Raw genomic sequence first — 13,280 nt, forward strand, 5'->3', positions numbered from 1 at the left:
CACCTGGTTGGCCACTGTGAGAACAGGATGCTGGACTAGATGGGCCACTGGCCTGATCCAGCAGGCTCTTCTTATGTTCTTATGTTCTTATGTTCTTAAGGCACCAGACATCCAGTGGGGTATCTGAGTCCCAAGCTGACGCCAAGGGAGAAAAACTATTCGTCGGTCCAAAAGGAGTGCCTAGCGGTTGTGTGGGGACTGAATAAGTTGTGCCCATACGTGTGGGGACGAAGATTCACGGTAACAACGGATCATCGGGCCTTGTTATGGTTACAGACAATGAAAAACCACAATACTATGCTGCAGAGGTGGTCCTGGGCCCTACAAGACTATCAAGTGGACTTCCAGTTCATAAAAGGCAAGGACAATGTATTGGCCGATGGACTGTCAAGGCAGGTGGCTGGGACTGCAGTGACGTGACCAGACGGAGGAACAAAGAAAGACATTTTCCCCAGAGAGACTTGTTTTATTTGTTAACGCGGCGTATGAATCCTGGAACAGGAATAATACTCTGCCATTATTTTAAGGGGGGGGGGAAATGTGATGATCCTGTATTAGTGTAAATATGGTAAGTGCTGTTTGTATAGGAGATACATGGTAAGCGGAATGAAAGAGGAGGGGGGAGTGAATGGGCAGTAGAATGCTGGATGATTGGCTGAGTGTTTGGATGGCTGGAGGATATAAATGGAAGGATGACAGTTGAATCTGGGTGGACGTTGTGGGTTGTTTTGGTGGGTTTTTGGAGAGGAGATTGTGTGGAGAGTTGGTGGATGTGAGGAGAGGGTGGAGTTCGGATTAATACTAAGACCAGTACCTCAGGAATAGATGAAACCATATGCTTAAGTGCCTTTATAAAGAAATCTTGTTAACTTTGTTATTTAATAAATATATTTGGTTTACCAAAGGCCTGATCCTTGGCTGGGGTTTCACAGACCAGAAGGGAGGGTAAGGTAAATACCAAGGCTGAAGAGTGACAAATGGTGGCAGCGGGGAAGGGAAATATAACACCACAAGTATTCAGAGCTAACCAGAATTATATATAAAGATCAAAGGGATTGGGGACAGCTTAAGCACTCAGTCACAGAGGTAACCTGATAGAGAGACTCAGGCAGAGTCTCTGGGACTACTGGTTATAGGACGTGACTGGTGGTGCTGCCTAGCAGGGGGATCTGTTGAGATCTGTGGTAGAGCGGGGAGAGAAACCATAAGAAAGGACAGTCCGGACTGGTGGAGTCCCTGGTGGTGCCTAGTGACAGGCAGTAACCACGAGCAGGTAGGAACCTGACAGGGAGAGCCAGGGAAGGGCGTCACATGCTGTAACAGTATCACATATTCATATACAATCGTTAATATGTAGATACTTCACACAATGTTAAAGGAATATGTTGTCTTTAAGCCCTGTATATGCTTTAATTCACACCACTTTTTTTACTCACCTTTAAAAAAATATATGTTGGAGTTCGATCTTCCTTTATTTTACAAGGAAAACTTAATTATCCTTTAAAAAGAAAACCACCTTTCTGATAAGCTTAATAGCTTGATCAAACTCTACCAAGGAACCCAATGAATATAATGCTTTGTAACTTTGGATTTGATTCTACTGATGTGATCTTAATGCATGCACTGACGAAGGAATAATTAAACTGCTTGTAAAGGGTAGTATTTAAAATTAATGTTCTCAAGAATTATTTAAAAGAGAACAGAGAATGGACTTGAGTGAGCAAAGTAAATTCAAAGCACAGACTTCCACATGCAATAAAATATCTTTCAAAGGAAGGAAATGAGGTTAAAGGATTTTGAGGATGGAAAGCATTAAAAAATTGCTTCTCATCTAAAGTGATGGATTGGAGCAAACTGATGAAGTGCAATAGCCACCAGCTTCCCCAAACAGATTATCAGGTCTGTTGCTAACTATCCTACAGGAATACACGTATGAATCAGCATGCTGGTGTGTGTGTGTGGCAGGAACTGACTGTATAACGCCTATTTCTGGACATAGTTCCTGATCCAGTTAATGATGTACACATGGAAGCCTATGGTATATTTTTACCAATTTTCATCTTTTCCAAGCAGCTATTCATACTGGGCATTAAAAGCATGAGTGAAGTGCACTATTTGCTAGACATGTTTGAGATTACTTATTATTATAAAACTATTTTCTTATTCAAAACAGACATTTCTAGACCACCAGCAGAAAACAGTTGAAATTGCATATTTAGAACAAACTCTAATTATGTTAAAAGGCTTGTTTTGTTCAGATGTTCTGACAAATATACAAACATGTAACAGTCTTTGTTATATTTAAAATAAATCACACACACAATTTTTTTGGAGGGGAGTGGTGGAAGAAATGGATTAATTTGTCAATTTCTGTTTCTGTCAGTTTCTAATTTTTCCAATCTTAAATTCAATTTACCGCATTTCAACATCAATTTGTGGTTTTTTAAGTCCCAACAAAAATTTGCCAATATTTTAGTGCACATTTTTGCTATGTACACAGTTTTGAATGCAATTTTGCCTAATACGCACATTTTTCCAAGCACTCCCTAATATTTTATTTTCACATATAACTATTTTTGTTCACACTTTCCCCTAATATACTGTATATATAAAAATATATACTTTGACTGGAGAACTGAATCACATTTGGAGAAATGTGTTTTTTTGAAGGATAGCTTCACACTTCAGTTTGCATATTGTTTTAGAAAGTGCAAATTAGGTATGTTAATGTGAAGCGAACTAAATTTCTCTGCCATCCCTAGGAGAGGGCCATTTGTTTCTTGTGTTGCCTTATGGGGATTAAAACAACCAAAACTCTCATAATTACCACCACTAACTGAACACCAGGTTCTTATGTTACACAATATTACCTGCAGGAGTTTCCATCTTCCATTCAAGTCTTCAAGGCGGTTGAGAGTATATGGGGAAAGTTGTATCTCATATGAGGTAAACTGATGAGCTAGGTCATTAACATTGTTCACATTCTCTTTAAGAGGTGCAATTTCTGCTTGGTAAACCTATATATAAAAAAAAAAAATTGTTAGTAATGGCACTGGAGATTGAATAAGCTCCTACTTTAAATAATAAAAAGCCCAATTCTACAGCTTGTTCAAATTAGATCAGAGCACAGGGTTATATTTTGGGCTCTCAGCATCACTTCACAGACACCTTGTTGCCTTGCTCTAGTACTGGCATGAAGCCCTACACAAGACTAGCAGTAGTTGTTGGTGTTGTTGCAATAATAGGCTGCAGCATTATATGTTGCACTGAAGGGCCATGCAAAAATCTTTTCCAAGGTTGAGATATGGTGGAGAGGACATTAGAAAGAGAGACAGGTGAGGCTACCATAGTTTCTAGCAGGTGAATCATAACAGATGTAGAAGCAAACCCATTCCCTTTGAAATGGGAAGCTTGAAAGAAGCAGGTGAAGCAGATATTAAGAAAAATATTTCATCATCATCATTTATTACTGTCTGGCCATAGGGCTCAAACAGGTCATACACTTAAATGAGGTGAATCATTTTAAAAATACAATTGGGATCTTAAATATTATTACTATAAAATAAATGGTACATTTTCTATCAGGTAAACATTTTAAAATACAATTAAACTCATTGTTATTATGACAATCAGTATAGCAGCATGTATTATCTAGACAGTAAGTCCTAGTTCCTCTAAAAAGAAAAATATTTGAAAAAGAACCAGACAGCTCCAGAGGACACCGAAATCCACCACATAAATTAAAAGTCTAGTGGAATATTTTGTTAGTCTTTTTAAAACTGGCTGCAGAGATTCATGGCAATATATTCTGAGATAATACCTGGTTTGGCTTATGGACTTAAGAAGATACTGAATAATTTGATTTTCTATATTAATTTTCTTCCATCAGAACAGCTACAGATTTCATTTTCTACTTTTATTTGCAGAGGTGAAATGGGTTTTGCACTGGACTAAGCTCTCAGTTTCCTCCCTCCTTCTGAAATCTATAACAGTAAGAATCACGTTGTCTTTTGTTGACCAAAAACAAAAGAGAAATGGAGTAGAGTAGGTATAGTCGCATGATACAGATGATTGCTTTTATTTCTGGTATGTTAAACACTGATTAACACAAAACCTAAAATAAGATTCTGTCAAACTGCCAAGAAACGAAAGCCATCATGCCTGCTGAGAGAGCCCAAAACCTACTTCCCTGAGCATTGAGAAATTCTAGTATCAGTGCTACTAAAATTTAGCACTGGAGATGGTTTTGTAACAAATTATTTCCCAATATACAAGAAAAGCCTAAGGTAAGGCAAACAGACACTATACAGAGCTTGGAAAAGTTACTTTTTTGAACTACAACTCCCATCAGCCCAATCCAGTGGCCATGCTGGCTGGGGCTGCTGGGAGTTGTAGTTCAAAAAAGTAACTTTTCCAAGCTCTGATTACAGCAGTCAACACCCCCTCTATTCCAAGGATCAGCCCTCAGCTAACTCCCTCTCTCTCTTCCCTGATCTTCTCCATTCAAAACTCCAAACTGTACATTACTGGGGAGGAATGATTTAAAAAGGATGCACCATTCACAACTGATGCAAGCCAAGTATATTTTGTACTTGTACCTCAGAAATGTGGTGTTGGAGGAGAGTTTTGTGGATACCATGGACCACAAAAAAAGACAAATCATTGGGTGTTAGAACAAATTAAACCAGAACGATCACTAGAAGCTAAAATGATTAAACTGAGGTTATCATACTTTGGACACAAAATGAAAAGACATGATTCACTAGAAAAGACAATAATGCTGGTTAAAACAGAAGGGAGTAGAAAAAGAGGAAGGCCAAACAAGAGATGGCTTGATTCCATAAAGAAAGCCACAGACCTGAACTTACAAGATCTGAACAGGGCGGTTTACAACAGATGCTCCCGGAGGTCGCTGATTCATAGGGTCGCCATAAGTCGTAATCGACTTGAAGGCACATAACACACACACACACCACAGAACAAAATATAAACTGAGAAGTCACGCTAAGATTCATTTGAAATTAAATGATGCAGTATGCCTTTGAGTTACTGGCCAATGTACAGTATTTCACTTTGCCGAGCTTATAATTCAACAGCAGCAGCAGCAGAAGCAACAGAATTTATACCCTGTCTTTCTACAAAACATGTGATCCTTCCTTCCTTTGATTCAGTCCCACATGGATCACCACATTATAACTGAAAAATCAGAGTATATGTGAATATACTCTTAATGTCTTCTTTCAGGCACACCTTAATAAATCACAAGGCCGTTTTATTTTTCTTCTCTTCTTTATTTTCTTATATTGATATGGAATAAGTAGGTTAATATTATAATTTTGAAATAACAATGCTTTTTTGCAGTACAGGTGCTTTTACAATGATCACATCTTTTGCTTTCAAAGTCTGAAAATACAGATTAGATAAAAATCTGTCAGGAACAATATACCTGTAGTTGGCTATATATCACGACAAGGGGAATCAATTGGATAACATCTGACAATGTCTTCTAATCATCAAAACCACTCTATACTTAAGTAGATTCACTAATAGGCAAAAAACCTTTGCGGTTTAAGGATGTACCTATAGCCCACAGATATTTCTATCAAACTTTCAAAAGCAGGGAAATTGGGCAGCTATAGTGAATGCACTAGGGGAGCAGGAGACCTGAACTCCTCTCTGAGATATTGTACTGCCCTACAAATTGGTCAAAATGCAAACACCATTTGGGTTGGTCTTTCACAGTCCAATCCTGTGTAGCTTGGAAAAATTTGGTAACATGTGCCTCTGAGCATATGGTGAGTGGTGGCAACACTTGCCATCTCCAAAGATAGAGAATTATATTTTTGTATGTTTGCTGGTGTTCTTCTTACTTTGCTTCTTTCCTGTGTTATTAATGTTTCTACAGAGAATCTATACTAGAAAATTTTATTTCCCTCATTATTCATCCTAGAAATCTGTGTCAAATTTATTTTTATTAATTTCAAAGCCTTTTTATTGGTCAGTGTCATATGATGGTGAAGACAACTTTTTGTGTTTCAAATTGGAGGTTATGTTCTATTTCTATTTTGGGTGCATTAACAGTGGAATTTGGACCTGTAGTTTGATGAAAAATCAGACTGATTCCAATATGTTGCTACTTCAGCAATGACTCTAGCTGTTGGAAAAAAGATGATGCATATTTTCAGCCTGCTATGTTTAAACCACTTCATTTAAGGCAAGGTGGGTACAGTCAATTAAAAACATAGAGCACACCTAGCATTTTGCTAGAATATATTTCACCTACCACTGTTTTATCTTGTGCAAACTGAGACACTCCTGAGGTCCGCTGGAGACTATTCTGCAGAAGTCAGTGCCATTATTATGTTTGGAGTTTTTTTAGTACACATTTTGCAAAGTGTTGCTGTACTTCACATATTCACAAAAATAGAAACAAAAGAAAATGATTTCCTATAGGAAACGTCATTAAAATTGCAAAGGAAATCAGACATATTCAGAGTGACCATCTGAACTATATCAACTGTTTTAATGATGTTGCTTCCTCCCTGCTAAAACAAGATCAGCACAGCACATGTCTTCTTTCTATTCTTTGGGCTGATTGCAGGTGTTGCCACCACTCACCATATGCTCAGAAGCACATGTTACCAAATTCTTCCAAGCTACACAGGAAGTGGATTGGACTGTGAAAGACCAACCCAAATGGTGTTTGCATTTTGACCAATTTGTAGGGCAGTACAATATCTCAGAGAGGAGTTCAGGTCTCCTGCTCCCCTGGTGCATTCACTATAGCTGCCCAATTTCCCTGCTTTTTAAAGTTTGATAGAAATAGTTGTGGGCTACAGGTACATTCTTAAACCGCAAGGTTTTTTGCCTATTAGTGAATTTCCCTGCTTTTTAATCCGGGAGGTAAGAGATGGGATCCTGTGCAAGTTAGCACCAGCAGTAACAGAAATAGTTCAGCAGTGTATTTTAAATGTTATATTACCATCAAGAATGCCTTTACTTTTACAAGAGGGTCATGGCTTAGTGGCAGAGAACATGCTTTGTATGCAAAAGTCCCGACATTCAATACCCAGTATCTCCAATTAGGACTGGGAGAGATCCTTATCTGAAACCTTGTCAGTCAGTACTGAGGTAGATTGACCAATGGTCTGACTTGGTATAAAGCAGCTTCCTATGTTTCCTATACTCTACAGGGGATACACAAAGAAATATGCCTGACACCCTTTCTTTAAACATTGTACATCTTGCAATCTATATTACTTTGCAAAGTATCAACAGTTACTACCTTTTCTGCTTTAATCTCAGAATGGCAGTCATAGGGCTCGCTATGACAGATTATACACTTAAGAAGCAACTGTGAGTTCTGACATTCTTAAATCTGAAAAGAGTCTGTGAATATGTGAAGTACAGCAACACTTTGTACAATTTACATTAAAAACCTCCAAAAACAATTGTTGGATAATATGCAAATTTCTAGGTGTGCTTTATGTTTTGTATAGACCATGCCCATATAGCAGGTTAAACACATGCATCTTGGCCAGGCCAAGTTTCCTGTACGTCTTCATTCTTCCACTCCAAGCCTTGAGGAAATAATAATAATAATAATAAAAATAAAATATCAATTTCTTTAAAACCTTGAATGTTCAGATCAAAATAAATAAACACTATATATTATAGTATACAATACGATACATATACATATTAAAGTGACTTTTTCTATTGTATTAAAATAACATTCTATTCTATATAATTAGTTTCTGGATGGCATTTGCATTTCCTTGGGCTGGTGTTTGGACCTAGCTTACAGTACCTTGCATTTTGTAGGTCACCAAGAGGCCAAGACTTATATACTCTTGATTAGCAAGTGTACAAGGTCTCAGATAAAGTGCACAGTGCTTCTACATCAGATCCCTTTGTAAAGTAGAAATGCCAGGTATTGAGTATGGGACCTTCTGCATACAAACTGTGTGGGTCCTGCCTTGGAGCTAGGGGCCCCCTCCCAGCCAGACTCTTCTTATTATATTTCTATTTTGGGTGCATTAACATTTGCATCTAAGCCTGCCGCTTTGATATAAAATCAGACTTACAATATGCTGCTACTTAAGCAATGAATCTAGCTGTTGGAAAAAATAAACTTTGGTTTGCAAAGATGTATGCCTTCAGCCTGCTATGCTTAAGCTACTCCAGTTAATGAAGGGTGGGCATGGTCCATTAAAAACAGAAAGCACACTTAAAATTTGCATATTTTTATTTAATTCACCTCCTACTGTTTTATGTTGTGCAGCCTGAGACACTCCTCATGTCCATTGGACATTATTCTGCACAACTGGCAGTACCATTATTCCACAATTGTTTTTCCAGCTTTTTTTTAGTGTTGGAAAGTGTTGCTGTACATTACATACAGTATTCACAGACACAAAAGCAAAAGAAAATAATATACCATAGGAAACTTCATTAAAATTGCAAAGTAAATCAAACATATTTAAAGTGAATATGTGAACTACATCAACTGTCTTTATATTCTTGCTTCCTCCCTGCTCAAACGAGACCAGTACAGCACAGCACAGCACATGTCTTGTTTCTGTTATTTGGGCAGATTGCAGGTGTTGCCAGCACTCATCATATGCTCAGAGGCACGTTACAAAATTCTTCCAAGCTACACAGGAAGTGCATTGGATTGTGAAAGACCAACTCAAATTATGTTTGCATTTTGACAACTTTGTAGGGCAGTACAATATCTCAGAGAGGAGATCACGTCTCCTGATCCCGTGGTGCATTCAGTATAGCCGCCCAATTTTCCTGCTTTTTATAGTTTGATAGAAATATCTGTAGCTATAGCTATATTCTTGAAACGCAAGGATTTTTAACTATTAATGAATCACCATGCTTTCTATAATGGAGGTGGGGTTCCCTTGTACGTTTAGCATTCCTTTGCAAGTTTGCTGAGAATGATATCATTCCTTCTCAAGCTTGGGGGAGGTAATGAGCATGGTACCAAAGGGCTCGGTCCTGGGCCCAGTACTCTTCAACATTTTTCTAAATTACTTCAATGAGGAGGTGCAGGGAACTCATATCAAATCTGCAGATGATACAAAATTGAGAGGGGTAGCTAATATCCTGGAAGATAGAAACAAAATTCAAAGTGCTCTTAATATGCTGGAGCACTGGGCTGAAAAGAACAGAAAAAAGAACAGAATGAAGTTTAATAGGGATAAGTGCAAAGTTCTACACCTAGCACGAAGAAACCAAATGCACAGTTATAAGATGAGGGATACTTGGCTTAGCAATACTACATATGAGAACGATTTTGGGATTGTTGTTGATCGCAAGCTGAATATGAGCCAACAGTGCAATGTGGCTGCAAAAAAGGCAAATTCTATTTTAGGCTGCATTAACAGAAGCATAGTTCCAAATTACATAAATATTAGTTCCCATCTATTCAACAGTGGTTAGGCCTCATACTGAGTGTTGCATCCAATTCTAGACACTGCACTTTAAGAAAGCAAACAAACAGGAGCAGGTTCAGAGAAGGACAAGCAGGATGATCAGGGGACTGGAAACAAAGGACAGACTGAAAGGAATGGACATGTTCAGCCTTGAGAAAAGAAGATTGAGGGGATATATGATAGCATTCTTCTTCAAAGAGTATCACACCGAAGAGGGCCAGGATCTCTTCTCGATTGTCCCAGAGTGCAAGATACGGAATAATGGGCTCAAGTTGCAGGAAGCCAGATTTTCAGTTCAATGGGATTTACTCCCATGCAATCCTGTTTAGGATTGCAGCTTCAAATTTCATAAAAAATATATTTAACATAATGTGCAAATCTGTGCATCTGTCTTGCTGACATTTTCTTTTATAATATAGAAACTGCTGTATCTGAAATACAAGGAAGCATTAAAGGTCCGATAATTTGATATGCTGTCTGGCAGAAACCACAGACAATTCCAGATCTAAGGTTTCCACTTTTCCTTATTATTTCTTTTAATGGAAAGAGACTGGTTATATTTTTGGCACTTAGTTCATATGAAGCGAGAGCCAGTGTAGTGTAGTGGTTAAGTTGTTCGAGTACGACCTGGGAGACCAGGGTTCAAATCCTCACATAGCCATGAAGCTCACTGGTGACCTTGGGCCAGTCACTGCCTCTCAGCCTCATGAAAACCCAATTCATAGGGTCGCCATGAGTAGGAATCTTGTTATACAATTTCTTGGTGCAAAGTACTGTTCAATCAATAATAAACTCTGTAGCAGAAATTGGTGTCTCTGTTCCCTGGCATTAATGAAAGTAAAACCTTCCTTTCCTACAAACCCTTAATCTCCACCTGGATACAGGATACAGAATGAAAAAATGCTGGGTTTTCTCCATCCTTCCTCATGACCATGCTAAAACCACGTTTCCACTGAACAGTCTTTGACTGACAAGGAAGACAGAAAATTTTTGCTGTAATCTACATCCTTTCCCCTCATTTCTCCAAGCTTCTCTTGTTTTTAACAGCTTGTTAATGTTATGTCTACTCCTCACCCTATTTAATTTCTTGGGGGGAGGGGGTACAGAACACTGCCTCTTCTTCTGTTTTGTCAGATTCAAGTAGTGTTTGTCCAATCAGAATGATTCAATTGCTCGTGCAAACTAAAAGACTCCTACTCAGCACACTATGACTTTAGTTCCACTGTTGGAGCCTTGAGAGCAGACACTGTATGAACACAGTACCAGTGACAGACTGAGAATACTGTAACCAGAGCAGACAGAACTGTGAGAAGACACATTTTATAACATGGTACAACAGAAAAATAAGAGGTAAGCTAGTGCGTGCTTGGAGAACACAATGAAGAGAATCCTATGGCCCTTGCACTTGTGCAACTGCATTGGTATAGCCATTAAAGTCAAGTACAAGGGCTACATGATTGTCCTTAGCATGTCCTCATGTCTACTGGACGCTATTCTGCAGAATCGTCCATGCCATTACAGCTGTTCTTGAAGGTTTTCAACATAAATTATACAAAATGTTGCTATACTTCACATATTTACAGAAAGAAAAACAAAAGAGTTTACCACAGGAAACTTCATTAAAAATGAAAAGTAAATCAAATAAAATGAATAAAATGAATATTTGAACATCAACTGCTTTAATATTGTTGCTTGCTCCCTCCAAAACCAAGACCACTACAGTGTATACAGCCACTCTCGTGGCTGTATAATGTCTTGTTTCTGTTATTTAGACTGATTGCAGGTGTTGCCAGCACTTACCATATGCTCAGAGGCACATGTCACCAATTTCTTCCAAGCTACACAAGAATCCAATAGAAAGGCTGAACATGTTTTGTAATTATGTCACATGCTGTTACAAGAAAACTAAACCTAAATACCGCTCCGCTCACCCGTGCAGCATAATAGTAGCATTAGAAAAAAGATTAAAAACCCCATATATAATATGAATGACACTGGCTTTTAAAATTTCACCAAGATACCTTTTCGTTATGTTTCTATTTATTGCCTAGATTTAATGTTGCATTTTATGGCTTCTATTTTCTTTTTAACATGATCTAATCACCAGTGGCCAAAACCTTTTTTAAAAAAACAGCATATACATTTTATAATATAATAAAATATTTTAAAATAAGCATTCCTTATTTTAGTCTTTTATGTCTTCCCACCACACATCAGCATCCTAAAAACATCCCTTATCTCAGAATACCATCAGGCAGGACAGCTCAGATTTCTGGAGGGGGAAAGGAAAGAGCTGACAAAATTTTTTTTTTTTTATTTATTTATGTCATTTCTATACCGCTTTATATTATTTGGAAAACAAATCTCAAAGCGGTTTACAACCTAGATTAAAACATTGAACAAAACATCACAAAATATTAAAAGAAAACATTACAAATTCAAGCCAAATATAAAAAACACATTCAAAACAGCATAATTATCAGAAAAATAAAAGTATTCTCTTAAACATAAACATTATGAGTTAAGAATCAAATACAAAATACAAACTCCCCAAACAGCATCATTAGTTAATTAATTAAAACAACTATACTAGGAGCTACACCCCCCCAATAATCCCTCCCAAATATGTCAACAGTCCTCCATGTCTAAATCCCACTCTGATTCATTCCCACAAACCATACAGATAACTTTTCTCCAGCCAAACCACCATAAGGAACAAACACTTAGGCTACAAAAATACATAGCATCCAACGCAACCACTCCCTCCCCGTCTCTCACCCAGGTAAGGCCATACTCAATACCAGTTCAGTTTCTCATACTAAGTGGTATTGGGCATCTCTGAAGCATACAAAAACATGACAACCCACTCTGGGCCGCACATGCACAATTCAACTATAAACCAATAATACAACATCACTCTCTCTCTCTCTCTACTGGATAATACATTCAACGGTACAATATTAAAGGGGGTGATGCCCTCATGGAGACCCCAAAAGTTCTGCATTGCAGCAACCTTCATAGCTCATCTGGGCTGGGCGCAGTCAATTAGCAGCAGGTGTTTCCACTCTCCTCCTCTGGAATTAGCAATAGCGTCCTGACTCCCAAAGTCTTCCTGAACAATATCCATTTTTAACAGGTCGGATATGCACTGCACTCCTTGAAAGTAGTGGGCAGAGAAACACTTTCACACAGCAACTCCTACAAAGCAGCTACAGTTTTTTAAATGAAAGATTTCACCACTTCACTCGCACGTGTTGGCTGGCTGGCTAGCATGGAAACGGCAACAGTAAGAGGTGCTGTAGCCAGGAGAGAGAAAAAGGGAAGAATAACGAGGCCCATTTCCCTCGTTGAGGACGCTCTAGTGAGGAAAACAAGGGGAGGCTGTGCTTGTTGATGTTTCGTTTCCAGCAGTCATAGCCGCCTCAGTTAGTTCACTCCTGACGAAAAGGAGGAGAGACTGAGGGGCCAGAGAGAGAGAGAGAAACAGAGAGAGAGGACCTTGCTCATTCCACCTCCTTCCGTTGTCTGTCTCCTTCCTCAGTTGGCTGCCTCTCAGGGGAGTGTCCGTGCCACAGAGAAACAGTAAAACACACACAGACACACACAGACATTATCACTCACCTCCACAGCTCTTCACCTCCACGCTGCTGCTGCCTTCACACTTGCCCTCCACGTGGTCTGGCTCTCCACTTAGAAGGGGGAAGGGAACTGCCTTCGACTGCACATGCAGTACGTTATAACCCGGTCCAATGCATTTTTTAAAACATTAACTAAAAATAAACCATGCCATTTTTTAAATTTAAACCTACTTCAGATGAAGTACTGTGTATGGGG

The 13,280-nt window shown here is 38.5% G+C and overlaps 1 protein-coding gene across 13 annotated transcripts in view; it reads right to left on the reverse strand.

Annotated features, from left to right (window-relative positions):
• The window catches only part of DMD (dystrophin), a 2,032,119-nt gene that overhangs the window by 275,215 nt on the left and 1,743,624 nt on the right, over nucleotides 1-13,280 (reverse strand). For all 13 annotated transcript variants that reach the window (XM_061627388.1, XM_061627390.1, XM_061627384.1 and 10 more), the window contains one exon: nucleotides 2,871-3,017. In XM_061627388.1, the coding sequence (XP_061483372.1) occupies nucleotides 2,871-3,017 (147 nt within the window). The remainder of the gene's footprint in view (nucleotides 1-2,870; nucleotides 3,018-13,280) is intronic.

The sequence above is a fragment of the Rhineura floridana genome, chromosome 5, assembly GCF_030035675.1.
Source record: "Rhineura floridana isolate rRhiFlo1 chromosome 5, rRhiFlo1.hap2, whole genome shotgun sequence".
Classification (NCBI taxonomy): Eukaryota; Metazoa; Chordata; class Lepidosauria; order Squamata; family Rhineuridae; genus Rhineura; species Rhineura floridana.